This window comes from Rattus rattus, chromosome 3 (assembly GCF_011064425.1).
Source record: "Rattus rattus isolate New Zealand chromosome 3, Rrattus_CSIRO_v1, whole genome shotgun sequence".
NCBI classification, from domain to species: domain Eukaryota; kingdom Metazoa; phylum Chordata; class Mammalia; order Rodentia; family Muridae; genus Rattus; species Rattus rattus.
Window position 1 is genome coordinate 179,059,271 of NC_046156.1, and position 19,237 is coordinate 179,078,507.

General features: G+C 36.7%; 1 protein-coding gene across 1 annotated transcript in view; it reads right to left on the reverse strand.

The window, feature by feature from the left end:
* Hcn1 (hyperpolarization activated cyclic nucleotide gated potassium channel 1) overlaps nt 1–19,237 on the reverse strand; it is a 376,001-nt gene that overhangs the window by 309,728 nt on the left and 47,036 nt on the right. The window contains exon 2 of the mRNA XM_032898859.1: nt 13,715–14,138. Within this exon, the coding sequence (XP_032754750.1) occupies nt 13,715–14,138 (424 nt within the window). The remainder of the gene's footprint in view (nt 1–13,714; nt 14,139–19,237) is intronic.

A 19,237-nucleotide genomic window follows, 5' to 3' on the forward strand; every position in this document is an offset into this window, starting at 1 on the left:
GAACTCACTTACAAAATATAATAGAGAAAGATTGACTTACAATGCCTATATCCAGAAGGCAGTCCTAAGGGAGTCATGAAGTACAATGGACAGTTCCAATGACACCCACAGGAATGCCCATCAGCTTGGAAAAAGAGATGATATCACAGACTACCACTGACACTCGTATGAATCATCTCTTGTTTAAATTATGGCAGTAATGGGGGCTTTGTCATAAATCTTACCTGCCTTTATCTCAAGCTGCATGCATACTATTGAAACAGAGAAAGTGATAGGGTAACTACTCATTAAGACTGGGTTCCATGGAGACAGCTCAATCAGTAAAACGTTTGCTGTGTACACATAAGAATTAGATTTCAACACCTAGCACTCACATAAAGACATGGGTTGTGATGGGACATACTGGAGAGGGGAGACCAGCAGATCCTGAGGGTGCACTTTCTAGCCATCCATCCATAATCAGCAATTTCCAGGTCCCACTGAAGAACAGACTATCTAGTAATGAATAACCCCTGAGGTGGAACTCTAACCTCAAAATGAACACACACATGCATGCATATCTACTTGAACACATACAAAAGTTTTTGACCATGTTATATAGGTAGTACATAAATTAAAATTCTGTTGTTATCATATACTAGCTGAAGAATTTAAACAAATTATTCAACTCCCTGGGATTCAGTTTTTCATTTGTTTGTGGAGATAATTTGACAAACTTTGAGCTACAGGAGCACTTAGTAAATATGAGTATATTTAGTGCTAATAAAACTTGTGGCTTCATAGTAAATATAATGTTTAATAAGCACTGCATGTTAGTACCTAAACCTTCCAAATGTTTCTATTTTCTTCAATGTAACGTATCTATTGTGACATTCAAAACATCAATTTTCTTTTCCAGCCACATTTGTGCTTAGCCATGCTGCATGCTAAAGTCTAAGATCTTCAACAGTTTTCTATTATCCTCAATATAAAGTACTTAATTGGACTTTTAAAACCAGTTTATCTTTCCAGCCACATCTTTGTTTATCAAGCCTACATGAACCTAAGATTATTGAAAGCAATCTTACATGACATTTTGCTAAAGAAATATCACCTTATGACCAAGAACCTGCAGGTAGATAGTCCAAAGACCTGTGGTAAAACAAAATAGTACTGTTCTAAAAACAAATAAACAAAACCTGAAGCAACAAAACAACACCCTAATAACACTCTGTTGTACTCACAGATCAGTCCTTGCTCAGACATCATCCAAGATGCTTCCTCCAATAGTAGAGGATAAGAAATACAGAGACCCAAGGCCAGACATTATGCAGAGTGAGAGACTTTGAAACACTCAGTCATAAATGCAATATCAAGAACAAGAACCAGCGGTTTAGAACAATGAAAGGGTGTTTTCTAAGCACAGCAGGGTAGTTGTAATAAGAGCTATAGCAATCATGCCAGTAAGCACAAGACCTGTGCAAACTCAAGCCCCACCAAAACTCAGCAGAGAAAATGGAAGTAGATTCCTGAGAGAAAGCCAGAATTTCCACAGAGGCGAATGCCAGCAGCAAAGCTGAACTGAGGGAAATCAGAGAAAGAACTGGAAGAGCTTTGAGACTTATAGTACAACCTTGGAAACCAGACTTCCCTAAGCCACTACCTAAAGACCATGGACTGGCCCCTGGACTCTGACCTCAGGGCAATGAAAAGCACCACAGAGAAGAGTGTCCCATAAGACTGAAACCCCAGTGAATAGACTTTAATGGGGGAGGGTCGGGAGGGGGAACACCCAAGGAAGGGAGGGGAATGTCGAAAAGGGAATTTTTATTTCCAGTTAATAAAAAAAAAAATCGAAAAAGAAAAAGAAAATGGAAGTGTTCAGGAAATCCTTTCCTAGCTCAGAATACTGGGAAATGGAAAGAAATGGAGGATAAATGCCACATCCAAGGCCCCATGTTGCACCACAGAGAAATCAAGAACCTTTAACCATCAGAACTTTTTTTTCCAGAAAATATAGAATCTGGTAAAGAATGGAGGATAAATATGATCAAAACATGTTGTATAAAAATACCTACCACAACTATTTATATAGTGCGACTGAACAAGAAACTAAAGTTTTCTCTTGCAAGGTAAATAGAAAAAGTTATTTATGACTTAATTGAGAAGGAATGAGGCTGTGTGGCAAATTTTGGTCAGAGTTACAAGATATGAGATATCACTCAATTGTCCACCAAGATCTTAATAATGTTCCCTCTGTCAAAAGAGTTGCAAAGGTGAATAAAAGGAAATGCTTAGTCGGTCTATATCCTGATGAAATGGACTACATTCAGAATTTTTGGGTTACCCACAATGACTATGAAGTGGAAGGAAAATATAAAGTTGGCTATGAGAAGTTAGTTGGCAAGTATAAAATTAACAAAAAGGGGGGATTCTAGAAAACAATAATTCACAGATCACAGTGGGGAATGTTGAGCAAGAGGCACACATCTTTTTTTTTAAAATATTTATTTATTTTATGTATGTGAGCACACTGCTGCTGTCTTCAGACACACCCAAAGAGGGGATCAGATACCATTACAGATGGTTGTGAGCCACTATGTGGTTGCTGGGAATTGAACTCAGGACCTCTGGAAGAGCAGTCAGTGCTCTTAACCTCTGAGCTACCTCTCCAGCCCAAGAGGTAAAAATCTTAAGACAGCCATCCCTTCACTTCAAGAACATCTTCACGGACAGGATATTGATTATTTTATTAGAAAAACTTGTTTGGATTTGCCTTTCCTCTAGAAAAAATTCGAAGTACAATTTGGATAGAGAATATTTACAGAATCGTTTTATGACTATAGCATATCGTATTCTTTTAGCTGAAACATCCATAATCTATGTTACATAAATGGCTCAGCATAGTAGATTATAATTTAAAGATTTATTAAAGGTAAAAGAGTAGATTATTCTCTAAAGAATTTGCTAAAGGTAAATAAGACTTTTCTACAAATCGAGGCAGATATTCTGTCAACTTGGAAGTACTGTGTGTTAAATTAATGAACTTTGCTTAATTTTCAAAAACATAGTTATTTGGAGCAGGCATGGCAGATAAGACTCATGAGTACCACAGCACTGTGTGGAGGTCAGAGGTCAACCCTCAGGATGTAGACCTCAGGTCCTTAGACTTGGCAGCGAGCACCATTACTCTGCCAGATACTTGTCTCCCCCTTTGATTTAATCACTAGTTTTATCTTCTCATACAAGTGTTATTATTCCTTCTTTGGAGTGTAGACTTGCTAATGACAAAGTAATTAAATGAGAAATAAAACCAGTGTCACTCTGTCCAAAGTACAAGTTACATTGTGTCTTCACTTTTAAAATTTCATTCTTCAGGTCAAAGAATAATGACGTATATTTTACCTTGGGTCATAATATAGAACTTTCTAACTTCTATGCATATGCTTCCTTGTGAGTGTGTATGTGTGTAAAATCTATAAAATAAAGGCTATTTGTGTGTTTTCTAACAATTAAGTTAAAATGAGAAATCAATACCCAGTTAACACTTTGTTAGGAATCTTTTCTCAATGATTCCTAACTATGAGTAAGAAAGAAGACAAGAACAAAACTCTGCTTACAGAGAGGTAAAGGTGATGAAATATTAACAAAAGAGAACCAAACCCAGTCTTTTCTGAAGGTGGTGATTACATCTAGAGTCCTGTGATCTCTTATGACTTAGAAAAATCCTTATTGTTACCAACCTGAGGTTGTAGGTAATTTCACTATCTGATGCTTCTCTTTTTTTTTAAAGATTTGTTTAATTTATGCATATGAGAATAAATTATGTGTCACTCTCTTCAGACACACCAGAATAGGGCATCAGATGCCATTACAGATGGTTGTGAGTCACCATGCGGTTGATGGGAATTGAACTCAGGACCCCTGGAAGAGCAGTCAGTGGTCTTAACCACTGAGCTATCTCTCCAGCCCTCTGATGCTTCTCCTAACTCTAAAAATAACAATAGCAATAACAAAATGTAATATTAGTAAAAATATGATCAAAGAAAATATTTCATTTTTGTGAAATATTTATATATTTTTATATTTTTAGGTCTTTTATATTTTTAAAGAGTACATTGGTTTTGCTGGTGTATTCTATTAACATATGCATTCTTCTTGGAATAGCTTTGATGATTATGACAGCCAGATGTGAGAAGTGACTTAAAGCAAGAATAAAAGGGCAATGAGTAATGTAATACACTTGGGTGTTTAAATGTAAAGACAACTGACCATGTTGAATGGGAATGGTGTTTACAAGTACTGAGTAAATTATTTGCTAGTGGTTCCCTATATCCCTACAGTTATTTATGGTATCCTTTAATCTTTCTTTAGCATTTACTTCGTATTTGTATTTTTAATGCAATATGTTATCGATAGTTATCTCTTGAAAGAGTATTCATATTCTAGGAAAAGAAGAAAGAAGAGAGAAAGAGAAATGGCATGACACAATGTTTCTATGTTGGTCATATAAAGTCAGAGTTCAGAAATTAGCTACTATAGAGAATGATGTCAAGAATCACAAGATTTTATTAGAAAACTGATTTTTGGGTTTTCTCATGAAGATTCAGATTCACTTTCTATACTAGAGATTTTTGATCCATCCAAAATAATGACTCAACTAAACGGGAGAGGAGTGGATAATTTCTTCAGTAAAATTATCAAAGACACTTAGAACACTGAAATGTTTGTCTTCAACAGTAAGCAAATACTGGTAATAGGCACCAAGAGGAAGTTTTGCAAAATCATGTAATACATTTTTAAGAATATATTTCTGCTCTGATTTGCCTTCTCTGTCAACCACCAAAACAGTCCACACCTTGGTAGAACATCAGTGTCATACACATTTCTACATTTTAGTTGTGACACTAAGATTCACTTACCTATCTCACTTGTGTAAAGATTTATTTCTTAGCTGCCTGTCGAGCAGTAGCCTAAGACATCTATCAAGAACTCAAAGTAGATATGAAGCTTTATAGGTGAAATTGCAGTCATTAATCCCACAATTCCAAGGAAATGTCTGACAGCAGAAACATAGTGACTCAGAACTTGAAGAATATGTTATTCATAACATAATCTTGTAGCCAGTGAACACATACACTAGGTTCAGTCCATATATACATTTCCTGATATTATTCTACAGTAAAAAGTTCCTATGAGTGTACATTACCACATTGTAGAAATTCTTTAGTAATTTCCCCAATATTCTATATTGTATTCATTGATATCTACGATAGTTGTATACATGGATAAAGAATAACCAGGTATTAAAATTATTATTTTAATATTATTAAAAATTATTTATATCTATCATAATTGTATACATGGATAAATAATAACCAGGTTAAACAATTTTAAGGTGTATATTTCTAGTTTCAGCCTAGATAAAAATGAGGAACCTTTTTGAAATTGCACAATATCTCAGAAGATGGAAACACTTCCCATGCTCATGGATTAGCAGGATGGATATAGTAAAAATGGCCATTTTGTCAAAAGCAATCTACAGATTCAATGCAATCCCCATCAAAATTCCAACTCAATTATTCTTAGAGTTAGAAAGAGTGATTTGCAAATTCATTTGGGATAACAAAAAACCCAAGATAGTAAAAACTATCCTCAACAATAAAAGAATTTCTGGAGGATTCACCATCCCTGACCTCAAGCAGTATTACAGAGCAATAGTGATAAAAAAAAAAACAAAACTATATGGTATTGGTATAGAGACAGGCAGGTAGATCAGTGGAATAGAATTGAAGACCGGATACACTCAAACTAATAGAAGACAACATGGTAAAGACTCTCGAACACATGGGCACTGGGGAAAACTTCCTGAATAGAACACCAATGGCTTATGCTCTAAGATCAAGAATCGACAAATGGGACCTCATAAATCTGCAAAGCTTCTGTTAGGCAAAGGACACTGTCATTAGGACAAAACAGCAACCAACAGATTGGGAAAAAATCTTTACCAATCTTATATCTGATAGAGAGCTAATATCCAAAATATACAAAGAACTCACAAAGTTAGACTCCAGAGAGCCAAATAACCCTATTAAAAATGGGGTACAGAGCTAAACAAAGAATTCACAGCTGAGGAATATCTGAGAAGCACCTAAAGAAATGTTCAACATCCTTAGTCAGGTAACCCAATCACAGAAAAACACACATGGAATGCACTCATTGATAAGTGGATATTAGTCCAAATGCTCAAATTACCCAAGATGCAAAGGCACAGACCACATGAAACTCAAGAAGGAGAACCAAAATGCAGATGCTTCCCTCCCTTTTAAAAAGGGGAACAAAAATATCCATAGGAGGGGATAGGGAGGCAAATTTTAGAGCAGAGACTGAAGGAATGCCCATTCAGAGCCTGCCCCACATGTGGCTCATATGTATATATATATATGAAGTGCATGCTGACAGGAGCCAGATATAGATGTCTCCTGAGAGGCACAGCCAGGGCATGTCAAATACAGAGGCTAATGCTAGCAGCAAAACATTGAGCTGAGAACAGGATCCCCATTGGAGGAATTAGAGAAAACTGTATTTGGTTTGTAATAGGATGGCACAATGATCAAAAGAGGAAAATATTGAAATCACACTTAAGTAGGATACACAGAACTTGATTGTTGGCGTCAGAGCCTGGAAGAAGGAGAAAACAAGTTTCTCTCTCAGACTTCTGATATTAACAGAAGGAAAAAGGGGTGAAGGGGAGGGCAGGAAGGAAAAATGAACACACTAGCTTGAGGGCATAAGATATCCTTGTGGAGTTAACACTCAGACATGTGTCCATGGTACAGTTCTGTAACTTTGACAATGAGTCCAATGTTTAGACATGGAAAGTGCAGAAAATTTTGAGATCAAAACGCTCAGGAAGTTGGATGTATTAACAATAAACTAAGAAGCCAAAAGATTTCAAAGTTGAACTTACATTCTTACACACATGGGAGTTTTCTGAGGCTAGAGAGATGGCTCATCAGGAAAAGCATTAGCTGCTGTCCACGAGATCTTAGTCTAATTCCCAACACCTGCATGGTCATGCAGAACTCTCTGTAAGTCCAGTTCCTGGGATCCTAAATCCTCGTCTAGCCTCAGCAGTAATCACTCACATGGTTCAGAGACATACATAAAGGCAAAACACCCACACAAATAAATAATTAACCTTAAAGATTTATTTTTTGGTGCGGAAAACAGTTGGATTATATAGAGCTGTGCGGTCACTGACCAAAGACCATTCAGAAAATGATGAAAATTATGCATCTATTTTTGTTGTTTTTTGAGACAGTGTTTCCTGTTTAGGTCACACTGCCCTGGAACTCATTCTGTAGACCAGACTAGCCTTGAACTCAGAAATCTGCTGCATGCCTCCTGCCTCCTGCCTCCTGCCTCCTGCCTCCTGCCTCCTGCCCCCTACCCTCTGCTCCCTGTCCCAGCCCCGGCCACCGCCTCCGCCTCTGCCTCTGCCTAGAGTGCTGGGATTAAAGGCATGTGTCATGACTGCCCAGCAAGGTGTCCTAATTCAAACACCCATATATGAAAATCAACACGTAAGTTGTTCATCTACTAATCTTGACCCAGTATATTCTCCAAAGTAACACTCATAAAATCTTAATTTAGAATTTCAGGATATCTATCAAGATGCACAGTCAAAACATACAGTTTGATATTGAAATCAGTTCTCTCAAAATACAAATAATCACTTAAAGAATTAACTCAATGTTTTTTGATTACCCTCAAAATAAAAGGTTTTCCACGGCTGAATACTTAGGGTAATTATTGTTTTCTGGAACTGTATCAGACCATCAGCTCAGTGGTCCCAATAGTGTAAATGAGTAATTCCACAGGAGAGTTTTATTATTTTAGAATCTAGAACCCCGAAATAACATAACTGTTAGGGGACACCTAGTGGTCTGTAGCAGAATTAATACTTGCTGCAGAAAATGGAGGCTGCCCTACTCAAGAGAAAGATGCTTGCATCAGAGAATTTGCTAGCCAGAAAAAGGTGGAACCATTAATCTTATGAATATTGTGAACATAAATCAAACTTAAAATTAAAAACAATTTGCGTCTCACATCACTTACACCTAAATATGCTGTTGTCTGTAGACATAAGAAGAAGTTACATATATGGCTTTCCCTTAAATGGGAAAAGACATTTGGTATATATAAATACACAAATTTGTAACAACCAATAACTACCTCCTAAAAATAGAAATTGTAAACCCAATTGGTATTTGATAATAAAACACTAACAATATATGTCTTAGACTTTTCATAAAGTAATCATTGTCACACATATTTTAAGGGTAAGAATATTTGGCTAACGTGTGCCCTTTAGCTACTCAAAAATGAATCCTGCCTGGTGTGACTGCACAGGCAGCACTGTGAGTCAGAGCCAACGCTCTCTCTTTACTAGTAGAATTGATTCCATCCTACGCAGCCTCCAATCTTCTGAACTCTGTCAAGCTGATATGGTGTTAGTTGTCCTGCATAAAATGTCTCAACAATGCCTCACTTAGTTCAATATTAGCACAAATTCCAGCCTGCGCTTCCAAACCTACTCTGGAGATACACAGTTGCTCTCCTAAGCAGCCTATGTGCATTGTATGCTCAGGATGACGCTGTACTTCATGAGCCTCTAGTTGAGTTTGATGTTCTAGACTCCAGCTTCATACACAGTTCAAGCACCTACAGAGCTTCCTGGTGCACAGTGGAAAATTTCCACTCCCTCTCTCGGGTCACTATTTGCCATATCGTCTGTGAATATGTACCCACATGTCTGCTTTTCGTTCAAAGCCGCATCTGCTTTATGTTTCTACGCATTACCAGTTATAAGTAAACACCACTGGGAAAATACTTCAGGGAAAAGAGTAAATACTCTTCATATGTCTAATGGTTTTAGCATTTAGATGACCATGTGTGAATCAGCATGATCAGTGATATACTGTGTTTAGAATCCTGTCCTAGTGCACAAGGAGACTCAAGGGCAAACTGAGCAGGGACTGTTCCTTCTCCCTGCCCCTGTTGAGAAAAGACAAGAACAGCACATATAACTAAATATCCTGAACTGAAGTAGTCAAAGCCGGTACATAATCCAGTATTGGCTGTTGTAACTGAGTGCATCCAAATAGAATACATTCTATAAATGACTTCGAAATGATTTTTAAAGGGCAGATGGGGGGTGACTTTTCAATCTGAAGTGTTCACCTGCAAAATTATAATAGTGGAAAAACTATTATTTTCAAGTATAGTAAAATTAAAATTAGGCAAATGTTAGCAATGGTAAATGAAGTCAGTGTGCTGAAGGGCCTTGAAGGCCTTCGAGAGAAGCAGATTGGACATAACAGGTAATAGCGAGCCTCTCTATGTTCTAGACTAAGGAAAACTAGGCGAACATTTCATCTGCATATGACAAGAGTTGAAATTTTATGTGTTTTCTAAAAGCAGAAGTGCTTAAAATATATTGAAATATTTAATGGGCAGATAATTTATAGCAAGAGTTAGGTTTTTAATCTGTACCAAATAACATACTAAAATTAACCAAAACTAGAAATCAAATTCTGCCTTAGTTCCCTATAAGACTATGTTATGTCTCCTTAAGAATTCAGTGCTACTGTCCATAGTTGGTAGATAAGTCTCTCTAAGTGATCCAACATCACAATCTAATATTGATTAGTAGAAAAACATCTTAACATGCCAAGATTTATCCTTCTGCAACTGCTCTTGCAAAGATGTTCATAGCTAAAAGCCTCCCTTCCTGCCTCAAAGTACATTTATTTCATTGTAATATGCCTAAAATCCACACAAAAGAAGCAGGAGACAAGAAATGAGAATAAATAAAATGTGATGTATACCAGAGAACCGAGGTTACTAAATAACCATGCATTGAACTACATCTTTTACAACATTCACGACCGAATGCCCAGTTTAGTTGGAACACTGAAGCCTATAATTGAATAAACCTCTACAAGAGAAAATAATTTTCATCAAATGTTATTTGTCATTCAGTTATTTCTATGTTGGGATTTTACTAGATTGCTAAGGCTGTCCTGTGCCTCATGGTTTCCTGCTGCCTGTCTCACAAACAGCTATGGGATTGTAGTCACACTCCATAGTAACCATAATCAAGGTGATGTTTACACGTTCAATTAATATTGTATAAGACTGAAAAAAGGTTCAAGGGTCATCTCCCTTTGACAAAAAGACTGAGGTCAACAGACAGGTCACTTGAGGTTTTGAGAACCCTTTACTTTTATACAGTGAATAATCCCCAGTTTGCTAAGCTTTTAAGCTGGTCTTTATCTCTTTAGAGGTTTGTGATCGTCACAAATTGTTAATAATGGTCCATTTAATTTTCAAGGATTTCCTCACCATATGTGTCTTTTTGGAGGGTCATATAGAATTGTCTCCCCTGTATTAGATTATAAAACATAGATCAGGTCTGGAGGTCGGGCATACTTGAAATAAGAAAAGTGATGTCACTGAATTAAGAGAATGAGTTTTCGAAAAAAAAAACACAAAAGTAAGAAAAACCCATTTATGCTAATTATGGGAATTTTATACTAATGGAAAGACTACACTAAGGGAAAAATTTCTAGGCTAATTTATTTAAATTTCTTCATATTTTCATATCACCGAGAGAGAAAGAGAGAGAAGGAGAGAGAGAGAGAGAGAGTTTAACATAGTTTCAAAGAGCTCAGTGTTTACACTGTGAATCATTGATTTAAAAGTGTAACTTCACCCTTTATACATTAATCTCAGGGCATTTTATAAATTGATCATCCCCATCAAACGTTTCCTCTTACACATTTACCTGTGGCACCAATGGACCATATGGAGTAAATTTTAAACGTCCTGCATTCTCATTCATAAGATTTCTCTAATTTATCTGGCTTCAGAACATTTTGTATTTTAGTTGAGCTAATCCAGGCTGTGGGTGGAAAAGAAATGCAGCTCCAAAGCTGAACACAGTTCCCTATAGCAGGCAGCTGCTTTCCTTGAGAATGATTCATTTAGAACAGTGGCAGCTTCCAGACTTCACACGCGACTTCCCCAAGCATGCTGAATTTAGCATTAGCCAGCCTGGTACTAAAACACTCAGAGCTCAAAGACATGTGGGTGAACTCTTATCTTCCTCTACAGTCTTAATCCAAAAGCTCATACAGATACTTCTGATGATTAATTTGTATTTCTACTTGTAAATGCATCCTGATGGCATTTGTAAAAGTCATGTGGAGATGCGCCAATTGGGAGCCATTCAAGGTTTTTGCTTGTTTGTTTTTTTGGTTTTGGGGTGTGTGTGTGTGTGTGTGTGTGTGTGTGTGTGTGTGTGTGTGTGTGTGTGTGAGTGAGAGAGAGAGACAGAGAGACAGAGACAGAAACACAGAGACAGAGAGATTGTTTTTTAAATTGTGTAGGTAGAATAAATGAATTTATAATAAATTCTGTAGTGTGACTCCATTTCTTAGTCCTCAATAAGAATATATCCAGCAGTCATTAATCATTCATGATATATATTATTATATGAGCATATCAAATAACCAGGAAAACATTCTTCAGCTAAATGAGCTTCTGATTCATTTATTACCAAGGTCATTTATTTATAAGAAAGATCTTGCCAACTCACAACGCTGCCCTGAATGTGTGTGGTTAGCAAATCTCTCTAAGTGCATATTAAATTGCATTTCACAATAATGATGTCAGACAGCTGATGTTTCTGAATGATATCACGGGCACCTTTAAAATCCTGTCATGCTGAACAGATCTAGGTGCTGGTGACCATGCCAGGAACAGAAAATATCGGTGTTAAAGAGTGTCCTCTCTGACCACATGCTCTGTCACTTTATCTGATCGGACACCATCTGTTCATCCTGCTGCCATTCTCTGGGATAACTGGGTTAAAGCCGAAAGCCATTAAAAATAGTCACACTGTCTCCTGTATTTTTAATTGACTGGGCAGCTCTATCCATGACTTTTCTCTCACTGACTATTCATCAAAATATTATTGTGGCCTTGCTTTAAGAGTTACTGTTTAGTTCTACGATGTTGCAGTGAGCACATTCACAACTAAGAAAAGCTCCATTTAGCTCCTTTAAACAAGCTGTAAAGCAGTGAGCTTCATGGGTACAAAAGCACAAGCAACAGGGACAACTGTACAGTTTTGCAGGCTAAGAACATGACTCTGGAGTCAGATTGCCAAGGCAGGAAAGGCAACTCCACCATTTTCCAGTTTCTTAAACCTGGCAAGAAACCATAGTGTGTTTAACTGTCATCATCTGATAACAGCAATGGTCTCTTTTGTCGGGTTGTAGAGAAGATTCAGGGAGCTAATTTGTACAAAGGATCAAAAACAACTGGTCAAATTAATACAAGCCCCCCAATAAATATTGGGGGTGTTACCAAGAATCATCTTGGATTGGTATTTTCAGATTCGTTGCAAAGGCTTTGAGAAGTGAATGTTAAATTTCGTTTCTACGTGCACACTCTATATAGAAATGTTACAAGTGCATCCATTTCATTTTTAATATATTCGAATTCTGGATTTTAAGAATGATCCATGTTATCGCTTTTGTCAATGTAGTGTGCAGGGTTTTATTACTGTGTGTCACTTCCTAAAATCCTGTGATCCAAAATGTCATTGACAAGCATCCACAAAAACATTGCTACAGCTGCCCAGAAAGCAAACAAGCCTTCCACATTATGACTTCTTTAAAAATACAAACCAGCATTTCTATAGAAGTAAACCAATAATCTAGAGTCATGGTAGTGCTTTATTAGTGTTCCATTGGGCACTCTGGAGGTCTTTTGACTTTCATTCTTATGCAGACAATCAAATCCAGTTTATAATTGATACAGAGGGCTATGCTTATGACCAAAAAAAAAAAAGTCAAAATAAAAAAAAAAAAGAAAGAAAAGGAAAAGGTTAATATACTAGCTGTGGAAAGAGGTACTCATTTGCTTGATGGTGGTATATTTAACTCGGGCCTTTGGAAACTTGAGTTGGCAGGGATCCTTCACCATTCCACCCACTGTCTAAGAACAGCAGATGCCCTATTCAGAGGCAAGGAGGTCTGACTGGCTAGAATCACTGGATTGATTCCTTTGTGTTTTCTGTGTAATTATTTCCTTCCTACATATTCTGGGTTTTCACTATTGTGAAATGAACTAATTGGGAGAAAATATAATAACAGTAGGAAGACAAAACTATGAGTAATTCGAGTATGCTAAAGTCAAATCTGAATTTATAAAATGTAGAGATAAGCAAGAGGACGATGTATTTTCCTCAAAGTTAAATTCACTGAAATTCCCATATTGTTAGAAACATATTCTAGCATCTTTTATAAATGATGATATACTAGATTACCAATCATACCCTATAGATCTTTGTCAACGATAAATTTGACATATTTTTCTTAAATAGAAAGAATATTCTAAGTCAGAAGAGAAATCACAGTGACTAGGATGACAATATGTCAGTTAAAGTATATTCACAAAATATATCCAATTGTTAGAATGTTTTAAAATTATTCGGTTGGTCCCAATGATTCAGAGACATAAATATCACTTAAATACCAGGATGGAGAACTCTTCAAATTATTAAACTTCATGCAGTCCATTAAACCTGGCACACGCATACTCAGTCATCGTGAAAAGCCCATGACGGAGTGACTTTAAGAAAGAAGAACATGCAGCTTACCTCTTCCCACTGGTGTATGTATCTAATTAACCTTGAAAGGCGTAATAAACGCAAGAGACTGAGAATTTTTGTAAACCTCACGATCCGAAGTGCTCTGGCGGTCTTGTAAACTTCCGAATCCATCCCTTTCTCTACAATAAGAAAGATATAATCCACCGGGATCGAGGAGATGAAGTCCACCACGAACCAGCTTTTTAAATAATTCATCTTGATTACTTTAGGGTCCAGGATGATTTCAGAGCTGTCTTCGTTGACAGTCCCAGTCCTAAAATTCATGATTAGGTCCAACAGGAAAACTGTATCTGATGCCACATTGAAAATAATCCACGGTGTTGTTGTTTGCTCTGTGAAGAATGTGATTCCAACTGGTATGATGACCAAATTTCCAACCATCATTATAAGCATTATTAAATCCCAATAAAACCTACAATAAATAAGAAGAAGTTGCAGTTTACCATGTGGAAAGTAATTTGCCATTTTCTGTATAGATAACAATTATTAAAGATATATAGAAAAATGTATAAGTGAATAAGAACCAAACATTTTTTTTCAAACATTATTTTTTTCAATGACTGAACATTTATTTGAGAGGAAAAACAAATGTAAGTAGTTGTTTTTTTTAATAAAAATAAAAGTTAAATGAATACAAGTGTACAAGTTCTGCCTTTAAACCTTGTCTTTGTTACAACCGTTGAGAGGTACTTTGAAACACTTTGTATGTCAGTTTAGTAATCACAGAAAGGATTAAAGAATAACATATATTCTAATAATTTCATTGATAATATTCTCTAAGAGCACAAATTTAGTCATGTATAGATAAACTTTATTACATAAACCAAATTTTATGTTTCTCTTTGATCCAAATAAAGAAGACTAACTTGGGGCTGAGACTGAAAATAATCAGTCTCTTCCAAGTTTGAAGCATAAACCAATTTTTTCATTAATTTATTTCTCTATTCACTTTACATCCTGATCACAGCTCCCTCCCTCCTCTACTCCTAATTCCACCCTCAAAAGCCCTTCCTACATATCCCCTCTCCTCCTTAGGGAAGGGAAATTTCAACCTTATGCCATTTCATTGAACATCTTTGCAAAATATATTCTACTATCTCCAAAATAAGTTTTGAGTTTCAGATACTTTTGAACATGGATGTCATTACTACTGCTATTTTGAAAAATTTCCACCCCAGCTTGGAATTTTAGTCTCAGTGGGTAAGTAGGACTTAAAGTCTTAGAATGACCATGAGAAATGACTGAGGTATTGCATAGGTCATTTTAGAATCTAGGCATGCCTTGAGGGATTATTTATAATAGATTAATTGAGGTTGAAAAGCACTCCCACTATGATCATCCACTGGACTAGATGCTTGACCTAATGAAAAGGATAAAGGAGACTGAGTATTCATTGTCCTATGTTTCCTGGGTGTAGACATAATGTTATTAGCAGCCTCCTGGCCACTATCACTTTCTCACCATACTAGACAATGCCCTCAAACTGTGAACCAATATAAAACATTTCTCCTTACATTGTTCTTGTTGTTATATTTTTATCTAGCAACAGAGAACATAAATAATAATCAATCAACCTTAAAATTTGAAGACAAATGGAAGCTTTATTTCAAGTATACAAAGCTTATATTAATGAGAAATTAATATAATTTATTTCCATAAAGGTTCTCTGAGTCCACTGGCACCACAATTAACTCATTTAATAATAGACTATTTATAGATGTTAGGGATATATATAGTTATTAAAAAATAACTGGTCAGCTAGCACAACTATATAATCACAAAACAATCTCTAAGAACAAGATGCTGTTTTCTAATGGTAGGCATTTTCTCATGGCAATTTTATTGCATTAATAACATTAACTTTTATGGTTGGCAGACATTTCAGTTAACCAAGATAATTTGTTTTGCATTTGTGCTGATTAGTTTTCTTGTAATTGGGAAGAGGAATCCTCAACTAAGAAAATGCGTTCATCACAATGGCCTGTAGGCAAGTATGTGGGGAATTTTCTTGATTAATGATGGATAAGTGAGGGCCAATCAAACCTTGGGTAGTGCAGTCCCTGGATAGATGATCCTGGGTTTCATAAGAAACCAAGCTGAGTAAGGCATGGGAAGCAAGCCAGAAACCCTATTTCCTCCACAGTTCTACTTTACTTCCTGATAAGAGTTCTAGTCCTGATTTTCCCTCAGGATGGACTATAAGCTGCAACGTGAAATAAACCATTGCTTCCATGAGTTGTTTGGGGCCAGTGTATTATCACAGTGGTAGAAAGTAGAACAGAAATTGTTCCCAGAGAATGGACAAGTATTGTGATAGACCTTACCATGTTGTTTTTGAGAGGACTGTGGAAATGTTTGAAGCTTCGGGCTTGAAAACCATTGACTTTTCACTGTTTAAAGTGCTATTTAATGGGAGCATGAAAGATAGTTATGCAAAGACAAAGGCTAGTAATGAAAGGCTAGATATTGAAGATTCCTAGGGATGTTTCAGAATCCCTCAAAGACTATTTGGAGCTATTCATGTGATACTAAGAATTAAGATGTTTTCATTTCTGGTTAGCTTGGGCTAAAGAATCAGGTGTAATTGCTACCAAACTAGATAAGATGGATGAAGCAAAGAAGTGCAGACTGACAAGAACCGGATGTAGAACTCTCCTGAGAGACACAGCCAGAATACAGCAAATACATAGGCGAATGCCAGCAGCAAACGACTGAACTGAGAACGGGACCCCCATTGAAGGAATCAGAGAAAGGACTGGAAGAGCTTGAATGGGCTTGAGACCCCATATGAACAACAATGCCAACCAACCAGAGCTTCCAGGGACTAAGCCACTACACAAAGACTATACATGGACTGACCCTGGACTCTGACCTCATAGGTAGCAGTGAATAGCCTAGTAAGGGCACCAGTGGAAGGGGAAGCCCTGGGTCCTGCCAAGACTGAACCCCCAGTGAACGTGATTGTTGGGGGAAGGGCGGTAATGGGGAGGGTAGGTAGGGGGATGTTGGCCTGAAAACCAGGAAATGGAATAACATTTGAAATGTAAATAAGGAATACCCAATTTAATAAAAATGGAAAAAATAAATAAGAACCATTTAAGTAAAATGTTGTATTACTTGAACAGTAGATGCTGGTTGTCAGAGACTAAAGTTCTACTGTAATTGACAATACACCAGCACCTTCAAAGTGAATTCTTCTGATGAGTGTTTCCTCAGTCAGCACACAACGATGACCCAGGGCAGCCATGGCTGCACCTCAAGATAGCAGCTGAACTCAGTATTGTGTAAGAGTCTTCCATGTGGTAGTGTGCTTGATAGCATGAATGCTGGAGAGTTGGAAGGATGATGGGGAGAAGCTAGGCTTGCCACCATATGGCAAGGTCCCTGCAAAGACCAAGAGATGCTATTGATGAAGGTACGGCCTTGGCTGCAGTGTAGAACCCAGGATTTTTAACATTCTGGGACTACTGAATGATCAGCAGTCATGGTGTCTACTGTGGAACAGGGTTGGTTTGAGCCTACAAGATAAGCTGTATGCACCGTGGGTTAGAGAGCTGGAGTTTCCCAAGCCCCTTGGAACACAGATGATTGCGATTCCAAAATGGCACACACAGAGCTACAGGATTTTCTTTATACTCCTGGATATTGGTTGCACTTTGATTTGATTGCAACTGTGCCTGGATTCCTCCTTGGCATAAGAAAGTACTTAATATGGCTTTTAAAGCTATTTTATATTGTGAGATTAGTATGAGATCTTGAAGGTAAACAAAAATAGGAAAAGTTATAGTCTAATAGTGGTCTGTTTGTGTGTCAAGTTCACAACGAGTCAGTTGTACAGAGTTGTTTTTTGTTTTTAATCAATGTGGCTAGAGTCATCTAATAAGAGTACACATTGAGAAAATCCATCCATTCAATTGGCTTGATTCCCTGCGTGTGCGGCATTTTCTAAATTAATCATAGGTCTTGGAGGGCACCTTTATATTGGCTTTCAGAGGCAGAATCTTTGGAGCTATAATAGATAACCCCAATAGGTATCCAATACCATAGCCAATATGGCACGAAGGCCAATTGATCCTAACACAAAAGTATCTTTTCAAACTTACTTACTAATAGATACTTTGATGTTTTAACAATTGAAATAATTATATGAAAATCACAACCCAATTTCAATATTTATACATAATAAATAATAATTATGTTCGTTTGGAATTTAAAAACCTACAAGGAACATGTTTTATTCATTCATTTCCTCTTACAATTAGCATTGCAGGTGTCTTCATTCAAAAATCCCTACCAGCAATTTAATTTGGTGATGGTAAGTTATATACATAGTATAATCCTCAATTTTCTTATCTGCAAGATTGAGCTACTAAATATATAGGATTTAATAGATGGAAGAGTCTAAATGAACAGATTAGATAGATCAGAGGAGCAGGAAGCCAAGAAATTGGAGCCAACATTACTGTTCCGACCACTGTGTGCTCACTCTTTCCTACTTACCAAAAGAAATTCACTTGTTTAAGGAACAATTTTGAATGTACTGTGAAACATAGGCATTATTTTGCTTATGTCATTGAAATGGATTTGTCTTTTTAAAAAAGGCCTAAATTGTCATTCCTTCTAGTCAATAGAGATGAAAAGAGCTGTCAGTCTTTCAGTATTACAGTAATTATGTCTTCATCTATAACTTTCTATTAGCAACACTGAAGCCATCTTACATCTATCTCAGTATTGACATGAAGGGCCATTAAATCTTTACAATTTCTCTTCAAAGTATAGTTGACTCCATTTTATAGGTATTAAAAACAGTGTAGAAAGTCAGTATAATGTAACTCAACTTTTATTTAACCTGACTTCATTCTGTAGGTATCTCTAGAAACCACAATCACCCTTTTTGTAGTGTCCTTTTTTTTTATCAGTAATGTTTGTGTTCTTCAAAACTGGTCTCTTGAAAAACTTTTATCCATGGGTTTCTGTAACAAAGTCTTCGCTGTCCACATTTCTGTTGAGAACACAGTGTTTTCAATCTTTTCCACTCTAAATATATATGTATTTACAGACTCGAGTAACTTTTATTCAATTTATTAAGTTGTCATTCAATTGTATTAAGCAATGCAAATAGTTATTCTGGTTCTTCCTTCCTTCCTTTCACCTCTATCTTGATCTTCTTTATTCCAAAAAAAAAAAGCTATCACTTGCTTAGACTTTATTAATGGATTTTCTTGCTATTCTAAAATGTTTCTCTGGAGCCATGCTAAATCAATCTACCCAAAATGCAACTCCCTGGATCGAACCCATCCACGACTCTCTCTCAAGTAACCCCAAACAGCTGACAGTTGCCAAGGCACTCTGGACCACAGCCTCCACTTCTCCTACCTTCTCTCCTGGGCAATAACATATTTTTTTCTGCTGTGTCACCATTAAACATATCCGAGAGAGAAGGCATCTTGCATTCTATCTGTTCCTTTAACTGCGAACATTCTACTTCACCCAAATCAAGCCAGGCAATTC